Source organism: Pseudophryne corroboree, chromosome 1, assembly GCF_028390025.1.
Source record: "Pseudophryne corroboree isolate aPseCor3 chromosome 1, aPseCor3.hap2, whole genome shotgun sequence".
NCBI lineage: Eukaryota > Metazoa > Chordata > Amphibia > Anura > Myobatrachidae > Pseudophryne > Pseudophryne corroboree.
In genome coordinates, this window is record NC_086444.1 from 357,802,666 (window position 1) to 357,821,073 (window position 18,408).

Consider the following 18,408-nt stretch of genomic DNA (forward strand, 5'->3'; position numbering starts at 1 on the left):
ATTCTTTACCAAAAAGAATATCTCCAGAAAACGGCAAAGATTCCAAAACCTTCTTAGATTCTGAATCAGCTTTCCACGTACGTAGCCAAACTGCTCTACGAGCAGCTATTGTTGAAGCTGATGCCCTGGAGGCAATGGTACCCATATCCAATGCTGCTTCTTCCAAGAACATTGCAGCCTGTTTTATATGTGCTATATGGGATTATTGCTCTCTAGATGCTATTGAAAAATCCCCCTCCATTACATCAGCCCAGGCCGCCACTGCCAGTGCCATCCAAGCTGAAGCCATGGCTGGCCTTATGACTGTCCCAGACAGGGAAAAAAATAAGAATTTACTCACCGGTAATTCTATTTCTCGTAGTCCGTAGTGGATGCTGGGAACTCCGTAAGGACCATGGGGAATAGACGGGCTCCGCAGGAGACTGGGCACTCTAAAGAAAAGATTAGGTACTATCTGGTGTGCACTAGCTCCTCCCTCTATGCCCCTCCTCCAGACCTCAGTTAGGGAAACTGTGCCCGGAAGAGCTGACATTACAAGGAAAGGATTTTTGGAATCCAGGGTAAGACTCATACCAGCCACACCAATCACACCGTACAACTTGTGATAACCTTACCCAGTTAACAGTATGAACAACAACTGAGCCTCACTCAACGGATGGCTCATAACAATAACCCTTATTTAAGCAATAACTATATACACGTATTGCAGAAAGTGCGCACTTGGGACGGGCGCCCAGCATCCACTACGGACTACGAGAAATAGAATTACCGGTGAGTAAATTCTTATTTTCTCTGACGTCCTAGTGGATGCTGGGAACTCCGTAAGGACCATGGGGAATATACCAAAGCTCCCAAACGGGCGGGAGAGTGCGGATGACTCTGCAGCACTGAATGAGCAAACACAAGGTCCTCCTCAGCCAGGGTATCAAACTTGTAGAACTTTGCAAAGGTGTTTGAACCCGACCAAGTAGCCGCTCGGCAAAGCTGTAAAGCCGAGACCCCTCAGGCAGCCGCCCAAGAAGAGCCCACCTTCCTTGTGGAATGGTCTTTTACTGATTTTGGATGCGGCAATCCAGCCGCAGAATGAGCCAGCTGAATCGTGCTACAGATCCAGCGAGCAATAGTTTGCTTTGAAGCAGGAGCACCCAGCTTGTTGGGTGCATGCAGGATAAACAGCGAGTCAGTCTTCCTGACTCCAGCCGTTCTGGAAACATATTTTCAAAGCCCTGACTACGTCCAGCAACTTGGAGTCCTCCAAGTCCCGAGTAGCCGCAGGCACCACAATAGGTTGGTTCAAATGAAACGATGATACGACCTTTGGGAGAAATAGGGGACGAGTCCGCAATTCTGCCCTGTCCATATGGAAGATCAGATATGGGCTTTTACATGACAAAGCCGCCAATTCCGACACACGCCTAGCCGATGCTAAGGCCAACAGCATGACCACTTTCCACGTGAGATACTTTAGTTCCACGGTCTTAAGTGGCTCAAACCAGTGGGATTTCAGGAAATCCAACACAACGTTAAGATCCCAAGGTGCCACTGGTGGCACAAAAGGGGGCTGAATATGCAGCACTCCCTTAACAAACGTCTGAACCTCAGGCAGTGAAGCCAGTTCTTTTTGAAAGAAAATGGATAGGGCCGAAATCTGGACCCTTATGGACCCTAATTTTAGGCCCATAGACACTCCTGACTGTAGGAAGTGAAGGAATCGACCCAGCTGGAATTCCTCTGTAGGGGCCGTCCTGGCCTCACACCAAGCAACATATTTTCACCATATACGGTGATAATGCTTTGCTGTCACGTCCTTCCTAGCCTTTATCAGCGTAGTAATAACTTCATCCGGAATGCCTTTTACCGCTAGGATCCGGCGTTCAACCGCCATGCCGTCAAACGCAGCCGCGGTAAGTCTTGGAACAGACAGGGCCCTTGTTGCAGCAGGTCCTGTCTGAGAGGCAGAGGCCATGGGTCCTCTGTGCGCATTTCTTGCAGTTCCGGGTACCAAGTCCTTCTTGGCCAATCCGGAACAATGAGTATTGTTCTCACTCCTCTTTTTCTTACAATTCTCAGCACCTTTTGTATGAGAGGAAGAGGAGGAAACACATATACCGACTGGAACACCCACGGTGTCACTAGCGCGTCCACAGCTATCGCCTGAGGGTCCCTTGACCTGGCGCAATATCTTTTTAGCTATTTGTTGAGGCGGGACGCCATCATGTCCACCTGTGGCAGTTCCCATCGATTTGAAATCTGTGTGAAGACTTCTTGATGAAGTCCCCACTCTCCCGGGTGGAGGTCGTGTCTGCTGAGGAAATCTGCTTCCCAGTTGTCCACTCCCGGAATGAACACTGCTGACAGTGCTTGCACGTGATTCTCCGCCCAATGAAGAATCTTTACGGCTTCCGCCATTGCCACCCTGCTTCTTGTGCCGCCCTGGCGGTTTACATGGGCGACCGCCGTGATGTTGTCTGACTGAATCAGCACTGGTTGGTCTCAAAGCAGGGGCTCCGCTTGACTCAGGGCGTTGTATATGGCCCTTAGTTCCAGTATATTTATGTGCAGACAAGTCTCCTGACTTGACCACAGCCCTTGGAAGTTTCTTCCCTGAGTGACTGCCCCCCATCCGCGGAGGCTTGCATCCGTGGTCATCAGGACCCAGTCCTGTATGCCGAACCTGCGGCCCTCGAGAAGATGAGCACTCTGCAGCCACCACAGAAGAGACACCCTGGCCCTGGGGGACAGGGTGATTAACCGATGCATCTGAAGATGTGATCCGGACCATTTGTCCAGTAAGTCCCATTGGAAGGACCTCGCATGGAACCTGCCAAAGGGAATGGCCTCGTATGAGGCCACCCTCCTTCCCAGGACTCGAGTGCAGGGATGCACTGACCCCTGTTTTGGTTTTAATAGATTCCTGACCAGTGTCACGAGCTCCTGAGCTCTCTCTATCGGGAGATAACCCTTTTCTGGTCTGTGTCTAGGATCATGCCTAGGAGAAGCAGATGAGCTGTAAGAACCCACTGCGACTTTGGAATATATAGAATCCAGCCGTGTTGCCGTTACACTTCCAGAGAAAGTGATACGCTGTTCAGCAACTGCTCTCTTGATCTCGCTTTTATGAGGAGATCGTCCAAGAACGTGATAATAGTAACACCTTGCTTCCGCAGGAGCACCATCATTTCCGCCATTACCTTGGTGAACATTCTCAAGGCCGTGGAGAGACCAAACGGCAACCTCTGAAATTGGTAATGACAATCCCGTACCGTAATTCTGAGGTACGCCTGATGAGATGGATAAATGGGGACCTGAAGGTATGCATCCTTTATGTCCCGAGTCACCTTTCAGGCTTGCAATAACCGCTCTTAGCGATTTCAACGTGAACTTGAACCTTTTCAGGTATATGTTCAGGGATTTTAAATTCAATATGGGTCCCACCGAACCGTCAGGTTACGGGACTACAACATGGTCGAATAATAACCCCCTCCTTGTTGAAGGAGGGGAACCTTGACCACCACCTGGTGAAGATAAAATTTTTGAATTGCAGTTAACACGGTTTCCCTCTCGTGGGGGGAAGCCGGCAGGGCCGTCGGTGAGGGGGCATCTTCTCAAAATCCAGCTTGTATCCCTGAGACACAATATCTATTGCCCAGGGATCTAACAGGGAGTGAACCCACTTGTGGCCGAACTTACGAAGGCGTGCCCCCACCGGGCCCAGCTCCGCCTGTGGAGCCCCAGCGACATGCAGTGGATTTTTGTAGAGGCCGGGGAGGACTTCTGTTCCTGGGAACTAGCTGTGTTGTGCAGCTTCTTTTCTCTGCCCCCGCCTCTGGCAAGAAAGGACGCACCTCGGACTTTCTTGTTTCTTTATTTGAAAGGCTGCATTTGATAATGTCGTGCTTTCCTAGGCTGTGCAGGAATATAAGGCAAATATCAGAATTACCAGCTATAGTTGTGGAGACCAGGTCCGAGAACCCTTCTCCACACAATCCTCAGCCTTCCATATGCCTCTTAAGTCGGCATCATCTGTCCATTGCATATTCTACAGGACATGTCAAGCAGAAATCGACATAGCTTTGACTCTAGGACCCAGTATACTCATGTCTCTTTGAGCATGTTTTATATATATATATATATATATATATATATATATATATATATATATATATACACATATCTCTTAAGACAGCATCTTTAATATATATATATATATATATATATATCTCTCTATATATACATATATATATATCTATATGCATACTAGGGTCTCAATCTCTGCTGATAAGGTACCTGTCCACGCTGCCACAGCGCTATAAACCCATGCCGACACAATCGCCGGTCTGAGTGGTGTACTAGAATGTGCACGCTATCTGCAGGATCCCTGAGAACAGCTAGTGCTACCGTCTGGGCAAACGTGACACCCTAGGGGAAGATTCCCATCACATCCTGGCCCTAGTGGGGAAAGGATACTGCCTGAGAATTCCTTGTGGGAAGCTGCAGTTTCTTGTCTGGAGATTCCCGCCCTTTTTCCTCATGAGAGGAGGGAAATTTACCTCAGCTTTCTTCCCCTTAAACATGTGTACCCTTGTGTCAGGGACATGAGTCATCAGTGATATGCAAATCATCTTTTATTACAATAATCATATATTGAATACCTTTCAGCCATTTTGGCTATAACTTTGCATTATCGTAGTCGACACTGGAGTCAAACTCCGTGTCGATATCAGTGTGTATTATTTTCGATAGTAATCATTGTGAGACTCTGAAGGTCTCTGCGACATAGGGACAGACATGGGTAGATTTCCTGTCTGTTCTCTAATCTTTTGTGCAATAAATTCACCTCAGCACTTACACATATCCAAACAGGTATCGGCGTTGTCGACGGAGACACCCTCTCACACACATATTTTCTCTATCTCCTCCTTAGGGGAGCCTTTTACCTCAGACATGTCGACACACACGTACCGACACACCACACACACAGGGGATGCTCTATTTGAAGACAGTTCCCCCACAAGGCCCTTTGGAGAGACGGAGAGAGAGTATGCCAGCACACACCCCAGCGCTATATAACCCAGGGATTACACTACAACTTCAGTGTTTACCCAGTAGCTGCTGTATATACAAATTTGCGCCTAAATTTATGTGCCCCCCCCTCTTTTCACCCTTTGTGTATCTGGATACTGCAGGGGAGAGCCTGGGGAGCTTCTTTCCAGCGGAGCTGTGAATAGAAAATGGCGCTGGTGTGCTGAGGAAGAAGGCCCCGCCCCCTCAGCGGCGGGCTTCTGTCCCGCTTTCTGTGAAAAAATGGCGGGGGTTTTTACATATATACAGTGCCAGACTGTATATATGTATTTTCATTGCCAAAAGGTACTTCAATTGCTGCCCAGGGCGCCCCTCCCCCCCCAGCGCCCTGCACCCTACAGTGACCGGAGTGTGTAAGTGTGCTGGGAGCAATGGCGCACAGCTGCGGTGCTGTGCGCTACCTTAAATGAAGACAGAAGTCTTCTGCCGCCGATTTCGTCGTCTTCAAGCTTCTGTTCTTCTGGCTCTGCGAGGGGGACGGCGGCGCGGCTCCGGGAACAGACGATCGGGGACAGGTGCCTGTGTTCGAACCCTCTGGAGCTAATGGTGTCGAGTAGCCTAATAAGCACAAGCTAGCTGCAAGCAGGTAGGTTTGCTTCTCTCCCCTTAGTCCCACGTAGCAGTGAGTCTGTTGCCAGCAGAAGCTCACTGAAAATAAAAAACCTAATAAATACTTTCTTTACTAGTAAGCTTAGGAGAGCCCACTAGGAGCACCCAGCTCTGGCCGGGCACAGATTCTAACTGAGGTCTGGAGGAGGGGCATAGAGGGAGGAGCCAGTGCACACCAGATAGTACCTAATCTTTTGTTTAGAGTGCCCAGTCTCCTGCGGAGCCCGTCTATTCCCCATGGTCCTTACGGAGTTCCCAGCATCCACTAGGACGTCAGAGAAAATGGTTTTTAGAAAACTATCCACTCTCCTATCCATGACATCATTTAATGATGTTGAAGGCAAAGGTAATGTAGATTTTCGCACTAATTGAATCACATGCGTATCTACTTTAGGAGCCATCTCCCTTCTTTAAACAATCCCCAGCTGGAAGAGGATAATTGGAATTCCATTTCTTAGGAATTCTAAACTTCTTATTAGGCGTAGCCCAAGCCTCTTCCATGATTTCAGTCAGCTGATCTGACCCTGGAAACTCAGTCTTAACTGTTTTGGGATGTTTAAACACAGGTGTCTTGGTTTTTAACACAGGCTCCACTGAATCCTCTAAGAATAGAATGGCTTTCATTGCTTTAATTAACTCCGCTATATCCACTGAGCTGAGACCTTTCTCCTCCTCTTCGTATGCCGAAGTAGAATTAATTGAGCTTTCATCCTCCGATGAATACTCATCTGAACCATGTGTAGCCTGTGAGGATGAAGATTTACTTACCACCGGCTTATCAGCCTGTTTCTTTTGAGAGGCAGCTGCTGGAAGTGATACACCACAGGTGGGAAGTTGCATGTAAGGGTTGATCGTGTAACCTATCCCCGGTACAGGAGTTGGAAGAATTATCCGCTCAGCTATACTGGATAAAGTCTGTGCAAACATAGCCCAAGGTGGATCAACCTGCACCTGAATCTGCCTTGTATTTTTCAAGAACCCCTGGTGAAAGCCAAAACAATTTGCACACAAACCATCCTGAACCAGATCCTGAGAGGATAACACAGCATTGCAGGACAAACATGATATGAGTGTTGGTGTTGCTGTGAGTGTATCTTCCTCACTGTTGCCGCTCTTAGACATGATAAATAATCAACACTTCCACAGTGTACGACACAATTTGTGACTGTAATCACTTTAAGCTTTTTAAAGTGACCTACAATCCGACCCTACCCATACACCAGCATTGAGGATCGGAATAGAACAAAACTGACAGAATATAGTAAAGTCAGCAATCACACTAGCAGTCAGTCACATATTATACATTAGTATAATAAGCAATATGAGCACATGATCAACGTCAACTACATTTTAAGTATGTAGAACATATTACTGAATCATGTTTAAACAGATCTACCATATTCAGACGCAATGCGAAAGAAACAACAGTAAATGTATACAGACTCGTATGCAATAGGCACTTATCTAACTATTCATACTCAAAAAGGTAGAGACTTAGTGCTGTATTACCTGTACTCAGTGGAGTGGGATACAGGGAGACTCGCCTCGCATCCAGGACCGATCAATACGTTCGCGAACGCTGAGATGAACCCATAGTGAACACAGACGCTCAGTGAACACAGACGCACCAGTCACACAGCCGCCTATGCTGTGACTGGGTCCCCTTCGTGTACAGCGTCTGAGACGGAAGCAGGAAACAGTTCATGGCGGGAGACTTGGAGGAAACTGGTCATGAATCGGGGGGAGGGGCGACCAGGAGAGCATCTGACTCCCCACTGCTGACATCAACCCTAGGGATCGCGGCCTCATACTATTCCTGGAGCCAATTATCCCTAAGGCCTAGCGCTGGTGCACCCGAGGTGGCAGCCACGTCAGCGACTGTTTGGTAGTCTCCTCCCAAAACAGTCCGGCTGTGTCTGTATTCCCCTTCTAAGCGGTACCGATGCCTTACCTTCTCACCGTACTCCGGCCACAGCCTGGTAACGTCTGCTGGACCTGCTAGTATATCCGACACAGACGCCCGCCGAAACAGCAGTGGACTCGTGGGTAAGCGTTGTCGCGACCCGGCGGAGAGTTGTTGGAGCGACTCTTTCTAAAGAACGAATAAGATGCTGTTTAGAAAGATTGCTCAGAAAAATAGTAAGACTATAAAAATAAAATAAGACAGCTTAGGGCTGCTAAAAACCAGTAGCCCTCTGACCATGGTCCGGCTCCTGCCGCACCAAACAAAAAACCTGCCTGAGCCAGGAGGCGGGGATATATGGACGGGCCCGTTGCATGCTGGGAGGCCGGAAAGCTTTGACCGATTGGTGCAAATCCGCTGTCGCTTCATCATATCCCATTGTTATCCTGTGGATACCCTGTGGTCCCTGCCAGAGAAAATAGGTTTTTGGATACCTATCGGTAAATCCTTTTCTCGTAGTCCGTAGAGGATGCTGGGGTCCATATTAATACCATGCGGTATAGACGGGTCCACCAGGAGCCATTGGCACTTTAAGAGTTTAATAGTGTGGGCTGGCTCCTCCCTCTATGCCCCTCCTACCAGACTCAGTCTAGAAACTGTGCCCGAGGAGACGACATACTTCGAGAGAAGGAATTACACAGATAGTGGCGAGATTCATACCAGCTCACACAACAAGCAAATCCGGCCACCATGCCGGAACAACTCAGCAACAGCTGAAACATTAAATAACGCAGAACTTACCTAGGAACCAGGCAGTACTGAACTATACAACCAATGCAGGAAAACGCAGCGTTGAGCGGGTGCCCAGCATTCTCTACGGACTAAGAGAAAAGGATTTACCGGTAGGTAAGCAAAATCCTATTTTCTCTTACGTCCTAGAGGATGCTGGGGCCCATATTAGTACCATGGGGATGTACCAAAGCTCCCAGTATGGGAGGGAGAGCGCGGAGGCTCCTGCAAGACTGCTTGACCAAACTTGAGGTCATCAGAGGCCAAAGTATCCAACTTGTAAAACTTGGCAAACGTGTTCGACCCAGACCAAGTAGCTGCTCGGCAGAGTTGTACAGCCGAGACACCCCGGGCAGCCGCCCAGGAAGAGCCCACTTTACGAGTAGAGTGGGCCTTTACAGATTTCGGACACGGCAATCCTGCCGTGGAATAAGCATGCTGTGCTGGATAGTGAACCTGATCCAGCATGAAATCGACTGCTTAGAAGCAGGACACCCAATCTTCTTGGGATCATAGAGGACAAACAGAGTCACTTTTCCTATGACGAGCCGTCCTCTTCACGTAAATCTTCAAAAACCTCACTACATCCAAGGCCTTTGAAGCAATTGAGTAGTCAGTAGCCACTGGCACCACAATAGGCTGGTTGATATGGAAAGCAGATACAACCTTAGGCAGAAACTGTGGACGAGTCCTAAGTTCTAAGTAATCTTCATGGAAGATCAGATAGGGGCTTTTACAAAATAAAGCCCCCAATTCCGACACACGTCGCGCAGAAGCCAAGGCCAACGAGGTGACCGCCTTCCACATGAGAAACTTGAGATCAGCCTCCTGCAGAGGCTCAAACCAAGCAGAACTCAGGAACTGCAACACCACATCAAGATCCCAGGGTGCCGTTGGCGCCACGAAGGGAGGCTGGATGTGCAGAACCCCTTTCAAAAAGGTCTGAACCTCAGGGAGCACAGCCAATTGTTTTTGGAAGAAGATGGACAAAGCAGAGATCTGGACCTTGATAGAGCCCAATCTCAGTCCCATATCCACCCCTGCTTGCAGGAAAAAGAGAAAACTTCCAAGTTGAAACTCCACCGCAGGAAACTTCTTGGGCTCACACCAAGAAACATATTTTTTCCAAATGCGATGGTAATGTTTAGACGTTACCCCCCTTCCTAGCCTGTATCAGGGTAGGAATGACCTCACTCGGGATATCTTTCCGAGCTAAGATCTGGCGTTCAACCGCCATGCCGTCAACCGTAGCCATGGTAAGTCTTGATAGGCGAACAGGCCCCTGCAGTAGCAGATCCTCCCGAAGAGGAAACGGCCTTGGATCCTCCAGAAGAAGATCCAGTAGATCCGCGTACCAAGCCCTCCTTGGCCAGTCCGGAGCAATGAGAATTGCCAGAACCTTTGTTCTTCTTACCAGTTGAAGAACTTTTGGAATCAGAGGAAGTGGAGGGAACACATACACTGATGTGAACACCCACGGTGTTACCAGTGCGTCCACCGCCACTGCGTGAGAGTCCCTTGACCTGGAACAGTACCTCCCCAGCTTCTTGTTGAGGCAGGAGGCCATCATGTCTATGTGAGGAACCCTCCACTAACCGGTTACCTCCTCGAACACCTCTGGGTGGAGGCCCCGCTCTCCCGGATGGAGATCGTGGCGGCTGAGGAAGTCTGCTTCCCAGTTGTCTACTCCTGGAATGAAGATTGTCGACATCACCACCGCGTGTCTTTCTGCCCAGAGGAGGATTCTTGACACCTCTGACATGGCAGCCCTGCTCTTCGTTCCGCCTTGTCGGTTTATGTAGCCCACCATGGTCACGTTGTCCGACTGCACCTGAACAGCTCGATCCTGTAGAACAGAGCTGGCCAAACCAGTCCTCGAGATCGATCAACAGTTAACATTTTCCAGATCTCTTAGCTGGTGCACAGGTGTAGTAATTACTAATTAAGATGTGCTGCATTCATTCCTAACTGACAATTCTTCAAATATCCAGGAGGCCTGGAAAACATGAACTGTTGGTAGATCTCGAGGACCGGTTTGGCCAGCCCTGCTGTAGAAGGTGTCCTGCTTGCAGAAGGGCGTTGTACACGGCCCTTAGCTCCAGGATGTTTATTGGGAGAAGGGATTCTTGATCCGACCACCTTCCCTGAAAGGTTTCCCCCAGAGCGACTGCTCCCCAACCTCTTAGACTTGCATCTGTGGTTAAAAGGATCCAGTCCTGAATTCCGAACCTTCGGCCTTCCAGACAGGCGTATCCTCTTGTGCATGTGTAGGTGAGAGCCCAACCACTGGTCTAATAGGTCCAGCTGAAAAGGTCGAGCATGAAACCTGCCGTACTGCAGAGCCTCGTAGGCGGCAACCATCTTCCCCAGAAGGCGGATGCATTGATGAACCGATACCTGGGTAGGCTTTAAGACATCCTGGACCATTGTTTGAATCACCAATGCTTTCTAAACCGGGAGAAAAACCCTCTGCACTTCCGTGTCGAGGATCATTCCCAGGAAAGAAAGCCTCCTTGTCGGCTCCAGATGAGACTTTGGAAGGTTCAGGATCCATCCGTGCTTCCTGAGCAGCTGTGTCGTCAGCGTGATGGATCGCAACAACCTCTCCCTGGACGACGCCTTGATCAGGAGATCGTCCAGATACGGAATTATGTTCACCCCCTGCTTGCGGAGGAGAACCATCATCTCCGCCATCACCTTGGTGAAAATCCTTGGTGCTGTGGAGAGGCCAAACGGCAGCGCCTGGAACCGATAGTGATCGTCCAACGGTGCAAACCTGAGATATGCCTGATGCGGTGACCAAATGGGAATGTGGAGGTAAGCATCCTTGATGTCCAGCGACACCCGGAACTCCCCCTCCGTTAGACTTGAGATGACAGCTCTCAGAGATTCCATCTTGAATCTGAACTCCCTGAGATAAGGGTTCAAAGACTTTAAGTTTAGAATAGGTCGTACCGAACCATCCGGTTTTGGTACCAAGAAAAGGTTCGAATAATAACCCTTGTTCCACTGCTGAAGTGGAACTGGGACAATGACCTCTGACACCATCAATTTTCTGATGGCCTCCAGAAGAATTGTTCTGTCCGCCAGCAGAGCTGGCAAGCCTGACTTGAAGAAACGGTGAGGTGGGGGATCTTGAAACTCCAGTCTGTACCCCCTGGACACTATATCCAGGACCCAGGGGTCCAGGCCAGATGACACCCAGACATGGCTGAAATGCCGGAGTCTTGCCCCCACCTGACCTTCCTCCAGGCCTAGCTGTTCACCGTCATGCGGAGGACTTAGGGGTATCAGAAGCGGGCTTCTGGGCTTGGGAACCTGCGGGGGCAGGTTTCTTTCCTTTGGCACGACCACCTCTGAAGAAGGTGTTCGAAGGCTTGTTCTTTCTAGACCTCGCGGGCCGAAAGGACTGAGACGTGGCTGGCGTAAAAGGCTTCTTTGTAGCCGGTGCAGCTGAGGGGAGAAAAGTAGACTTACCCGCTGTAGCCGTAGCAATCCACGTATCCAGCGCCTCCCCAAAGAGAGCCTGACCTGTACAGGGTAGGCCCTCCACACTCTTCCTGGATTCCGCGTCCGCAGACCATTGGCGCAGCCAGAGACTCCTGCGAGCCGAGACGGACATGGAGGAGATCCCCGCAGCCATGGAACCCAGGTCCTTCATGAAATCTACCAGGAATCCTGCAGAATCCTGAATATGGCGTAAAAATAAATCAACGTCACCTTTATCCATCGTAGTCGATTCCTCCTGCAGAGCGATTGACCACTTGGCAATAGCTTTTTCAATCCAAGCACAGGCTATAGTAGGCCGTAATATAGCCCTGGAAACCATGTAAATGGATTTAAGCGTAGCATCCACCTTGCGATCTGCCTGGTCCTTCAAATCGGTAGATCCCGGGACTGGTAACACCACTTGTTTAGACAGCCTGGAGACAGAGGCGTCGACTATCGGCGGGGACTCCCATCTCCTCCTATCTTCCTCTGGGAAGGGAAAAGCAACCAAGACCCTCTTAGGGATCTGAAATTTCTTTTCTGGAGTTTCCCAGGCCTTTTCAAAGATAGCGTTTAATTCTTTGGATGCCGGGAAGGTGAGGGGGTTCTTCTTATTATCTGTAAAAAAGGCCTCCTCCACCTGCTCAGGAGCTGTGTCAGGAATATGTAAAATATCCCTCACAGCTTCAATCATCAACTGCACCCCCTTAGCAAGTGATGCTGTTCCCCTCGACACATCCCCATCACCGTCTGCAGTGTCAGAGTCGGTGTCCGTGTCATCCTGCGTCAGCAATGCAAGCGCACGTTTTTGAGAATGTACCGCAGGGGACCCCGAGGAAGCAGTATAAGACCACACAACCATAGAGGATTGTAGGATCTGAGTGGCATGCTCAGTCCTAGCAACCCTGTCAGAAATCTGAGAAATAGCCCCCCTCAGAGAGACCAACCATTCTGGCTCTCTAGCAGGGATCTGCGTTACAACAGTGCAATCCTGATTACATGGAATGGAGTCTTCCTGGGAAGACAAATCCTCTGCAGCATATGAAACATTGTCCCTAGACATGTTGTCACACACACATACCAAACACCCCACAAACACACAGGGTATTGGGTAGACAGTTTCCCCCCAAGAATGGCAGAGACACACAGAGATTGGAGCCAACCCACATGCAGCGCTATTAACGGTATAGGGAGACCCCACACCAGCGCTGACTGAGTCCCTTAATAGGTGACACAGCCCTTCACAGACACCCCTCCCTTCTACACCCTCCTGGTACCGTACAGATCGCTGGAGGTGCTCTGGAGGGACCTGGACATCGCTGGCAGGGAGCTGCAGGCAGGAAAATGGCGCTGAATGCTGCTGGGTCCGCTCTGAGAAGCTCCGCCCCCGCAATGGCACCGGTTTCCCGTTCTTCTTTAGATTATACTGGGCCGGAGGATTTTTGCTGCTGGCTGAAATCCGCGGACCCCGACAGGCTGGACAGGTCAGTTAGGGTCTGGAGCAGGCTCAGGGCGCCCCTCCAAGCACCGCAACTTAGTACCGCTGAGCCGTTCTGGAGCAAGCCGCCTACTTCACACTGACCCCCCGCTTGTGAGGGGGGACAGTGACTTTCTCGCCAACTTCAGCTCTGAAAGGGGGTGGCAGCTGGCTGGTGGGGCGAGCGGTCCCCTATGGCGGGTCGCAATCGTTCCCTCTGGAGCTCAATGTCCAGTAAGCGGAGGCAGTGACTCAGCCCCCGCAGAGTGGACACTGCCCCCCCCCCCCCCCCCTTCCCTCAGTCCCTCGATGCAGGCAGGCTGTCGCCAGCAGCCTCCTGTAAAGAGATAAACAAAACAAAAAAACTCTTTTACCAAGGAAGCTCAGGAGAGCTCCCCTTGCTGTGACCGGCTCCTCCGGGCACATTTTCTAAAGTGAGTCTGGTAGGAAGGGCATAGAGGGAGGAGCCAGCCCACACTATTAAACTCTTAAAGTGCCAATGGCTCCTGGTGGACCCGTCTATACCCCATGGTACTAATATGGACCCCAGCATCCTCTAGGACGTAAGAGAAATATCATTTGAATGCTGCCCTTAATGTCTACACTGGCAGTTATTCAGACACACAAAGTAGGGTGTGATCATATCACAATCGTGGTCATAGCCTTCCTTGCACATGTTCTGAGATGGTACCCAAATGGCTGTATGGTAGCATCATCAGCTTAAGGGAGGCAGTCCCAACATTGCAGAGCACTAACACAGAATGAGAAAGCAGCAAAGAAGTCAGGAGAACAGAACTGAGCCGATTGCTGCTTGTTACAAAGGTCTGGAAATCCATGTAGGGAAGTCTAATGATGGCCATACAAAAGACAAGTGGGGTGGTCTGAGGGCAAGTGTGGAGATCAGTTGGGCATTATAAAGGGCATGCTAGAAGGTCTGTATGGGGCCTGATGGGCATAGAAGTGGCATGTTGGGAAGTCTGAAGGCATGTAGTGGGGTCTATTAGGCCTTATAAGGGGCACATAACAAGGTTTGAGGCCAAGTGTGTGGGTTGATGGCTATAAAAATGGACTGTGGCTTATGGAAGATCTGCTATATTTTTATGCTTTTTCTGAAATCAACCATTTAGAAACACACTTGTAAAAATCCTGAGTTAACCTCTGTTGAATGCTCTGTAAGGAGAAATGTTTTGTGTATGCTTTGTATCATATTCTTAATAGTGTGGCTGCTGTGTGGTCACAGGATAAATGTAGCAGAGAACAAGTCAGGGAAGAACTGGATTAAGCTGCATTATAGATGAAGGCTGCCATAAACCTTTCAACAAACCTTTCTTCATGTCTCTGAAAGGTGTGTGGTTGTAACAGTACGGGCACAGTGGATAGCTTTTCCCTCTCGACCCTGAAGACCACAGCACAAGTTCAAAGTCGTCCAGAGGACAGCGCAACTCTTTGTACAGCTTGATGGTCCCATTTTGGGGCAGGCTATAGGTCTCATCACAGTGGGAGCAATGCAGACGGCTGGGCTTGGCCTGGAAGCAAAGAACATAGTCAGAATGGATTAGACTCCTGCAATACTGTAAATACTACAGGTGCACTGTAAAAAAATAAAATAAAAAAAAATTGGTATATGCCTGTGTACAAGCTACTGAATGATTACAACCAGAAAATATATAGTACAGCTTTAATTTGAGGTAAATGTGGAAATCCTTTCCCTGATTCTATAGAGGGATACAAATGATAATATATGTTCCAGTATTTAAACCCCAGACACTGAGTGGGAGGATGGGGGGTAATAATCCTCCTACTCTACCCCATGACTTTACTGCTCAACTACTCCTCCTCAATTCACCACTAGCCCAATAAATACACAGAACCCACCAGAAGCAGAGGCCCAGGATTTATGTGTACGTTAGACTGCGTGTCCCCCTACAGCAGAGGAAAAAGGACCTGGCTCAGTGTGCCAGCCACAGAAAAGGCCTGCAGACATGCTGCTCAAAACCAGACATATATCAATTGAGAAGAGGTGATGTATTCTCCCTTCATGCAGACTAAAGAGAACAAGCAGAACACTGCACTGGACAAATGTATCCCTAGTGAGTGAACCAAATACAGTGAGTGAAGCCTGCTAAGGATGACACTACTAATTCTTAGTTGATACAAATGCCATAGGTTACTTTAGGCTGGAAGGACCTTGTGTCCGTGAAAAACTATGTCAAGGTTTCCACTCAGTGGAGCAGTTTCAGTCACTGCAAGGAATATAACACAGGTAAAACTGAAACTAGGACCCAAGGCCCTGTGTCCCCTATGCAAAGTACCATATATACTCGATTATAAGTCGACCCGAATATAAGCCGAGGCACCTAATTTTACCACAAAAACCTGGGGAAACTTATTAACTAGAGTATAAGCCTAGGGGGGAAATGCAGCTCTAGCCGTACACTGCCCTCATACTGACAGATATGCCCCCACAGTGCCAGATATGCCCCCACAGTGCCAGATATGCCCTCATACTGCCAGATATGCCCCCACAGTGCCAGATATGCCCTCACACTGCCAGATATGCCCCCACGGTGCCAGATATGCCCCCACGGTGCCAGATATGCCCCCACGGTGCCAGATATGTCCTCATAGTGCCAGATATGCTACCACAGTGCCAGATATGCCCTCATACTGCCAGATATGCCGCCCCCCCAAAAGTGCCAAATATGCTCCCCCAGTGCCAGGTACAACTTACCCTCCCCGCTCCCCCGCTGTTTTGTGAAGGAGGGACACGGAGGGCACAGCGCGCGCCTCTCCTATGTCCCTCCTGCGTCCGTGTCCCTCCTTCCCAGGCACTGACTCGAGTATAAGCCGAGGGGGCTTTTTCAGCATAAAAAAAAGTGCTGAAAAAGGCGGCTTATACTCGAGTATATACGGTACTAGAAAAAAAAATAGAATTTTAATACCTACCGGTAAATCCTTTTCTCGTAGTCCATAAGGGATATTGGGGGAAACTAATACGATGGGGTATAGACGGGGTCCAAAGAAGCCAGTGCACTTTAAATTTTCTTTACTGGCAGTGCTGGCTCCTGCCCTCTATGCCCCCTCCCACAGGCAGTTATAGGTAAAAACATGCCTGAAGGAGAAAGGACATATACAGTATGAGAGAATAAACATGACAACAAAGGGTGGTAATATTTATATACCAGCACACCACAAACATATAACAACCAGCAACGGCTGGTAACAGCAGCAGCTGAACAGGTAACTAAAGAACAAGAACCTGCAGAAAAGTCCACGCACTAAGGCGAGCACCCAATATCCCTTATGGACTACAAGAAAAGGATCTATCGGTAGGTATTGAAATCCTATTTTCTCTAGCATCCATAAGGAATATTGGGGGAAACTAGTACGATGGGGACGTCCCAAAGCTTCCAGAACGGGCGGGAACATGCAGAGACTGCTGCAGCACCGCCTGCCCAAACTCGGTATCCTTTTTGGCCAGGGTATCAAATTTGTAGAACTTCACAAAAGTGTTCTTCCCCGACCAGGTAGCAGCTCGGCATAGTTGCAAGGCCGAGACTCCACGGGCAGCCGCCCTGGAAGAGCCCACTGATCTTGTAGAGTGGGCCTTCAGAGACTTAAGAACAGGTAACATAGGCCTGTTGGATAGTAAACCTAATCCAGGCATGTCCAAACTGCGGCCCTCCTGCTGTTGTGAAACTACACATCCCAGCATGCCCTGACAGCTTTAGCAGTCTCTGACAGCAAAACTGTGTCAGGGCATGCTGGGATATGTAGTTTCACAACAGCTGGAGGGCCGCAGTTTGGACATGCCTGGCCTAATCCAACGAGCTGCTTCAACCCTTCTTCTGCGCATCATAAAGCACAAACATGGAATCCGTTTTTCTTACCTGAGCCGTGCGCTTGACATAGATCTTCAAAGCACGCACAGCATCCAAAACCTACGGAGGAGCAGAAGCGTCAGAACTGGACGGAACCACAATAGGTTGATTCAGATGAAATGCGGAGACAACCTTCGGCAAGAACTGCTGTCTAGTCGGAGCTCCACTCTGTCCTCGTAAAAGACCAAGTACGGACTTTTACACGATAAGGCCCCCAATTCCGAGACATGTCGAGCAAAAGCTAGGGCCAATAACATCACCGTCTTCCATAGGAGGTACTTGTCTTTTACCATCATCAGAGGTTCAAACCAGGAGGACTGTAGAAATTTCAACACTACATCCAAATCCCAGGGCGCCGTAGGCGGCACAAAGGGAGGTTGTATATGGAGTACCCCTTGCAAGAAGGTCTGAACTTCCGGCAACACTGACAATTTCTTCTGAAAGAAAATTGAGAGAGCTGAAATCTGGACCTTAATGGAACCCAGGCATAAGCCCTTATCCACAAAAGCCTGCAGGAAACGTCCCAAGTGAAACTCTGCAGGCGGATACGTGCCTTCCTCGCACCAAGAGACATATCTCAGCCAGATATGATGATAGTGTTTTTACGTCCCAGGTTTCCTGGCCTGAACCATGGTTGCAATAACCTTCTTGGAAAGGCCTTTGTGAGCTAGGATGTTCCGCTCAACCTCCATGCCGTCAAACGAAGTCGCCGTACTGTAAGTCCGGGTAGACGAACGGTCCTTGTTGAAGAAGATCTCTTCTGAGTGGTAGAGGCCAAGAGTCTTCGATGGACATGTCCAGAAGATCCAAGTACCACGCCCTCCAAGGCCAATCCGGGGCAATTAGAATTGCCTGGACACCTTGATTCCTGATTCGCTTTAGCACTCTTGGGAGCAATGGGATCGGAGGAAACAGGAAGACCAGCTGGTACGGCCAAGGCGATGCCAGTGCATCCACTGCCCTCGCCTGAGGGTCCCTGGTCCGCGAGCAATACCAGGGAAGTTTCTTGTTGAGAAGAGAAGCCATCATGTCTATTTGTGGGCAACCCTACCGGTCGATGATCTGCTGGAACATCAGATGGTGGAGTTCGGGTGGAGATTGTGACGACTCAGGAAGTCCGCCTCCCAGTTGTCCAACCCACGAATAAAGATTGCTGAGATGGCTCTTGCGTATCTTTC

At 49.4% G+C, this 18,408-nt stretch overlaps 1 protein-coding gene across 2 annotated transcripts in view; it reads right to left on the bottom strand.

Moving 5' to 3' along the window:
- Positions 1–18,408, bottom strand: part of TOP3B (DNA topoisomerase III beta) — a 195,793-nt gene that overhangs the window by 10,277 nt on the left and 167,108 nt on the right. For both annotated transcript variants that reach the window (XM_063964784.1, XM_063964785.1), the window contains one exon: positions 14,674–14,875. In XM_063964784.1, the coding sequence (XP_063820854.1) occupies positions 14,674–14,875 (202 nt within the window). The remainder of the gene's footprint in view (positions 1–14,673; positions 14,876–18,408) is intronic.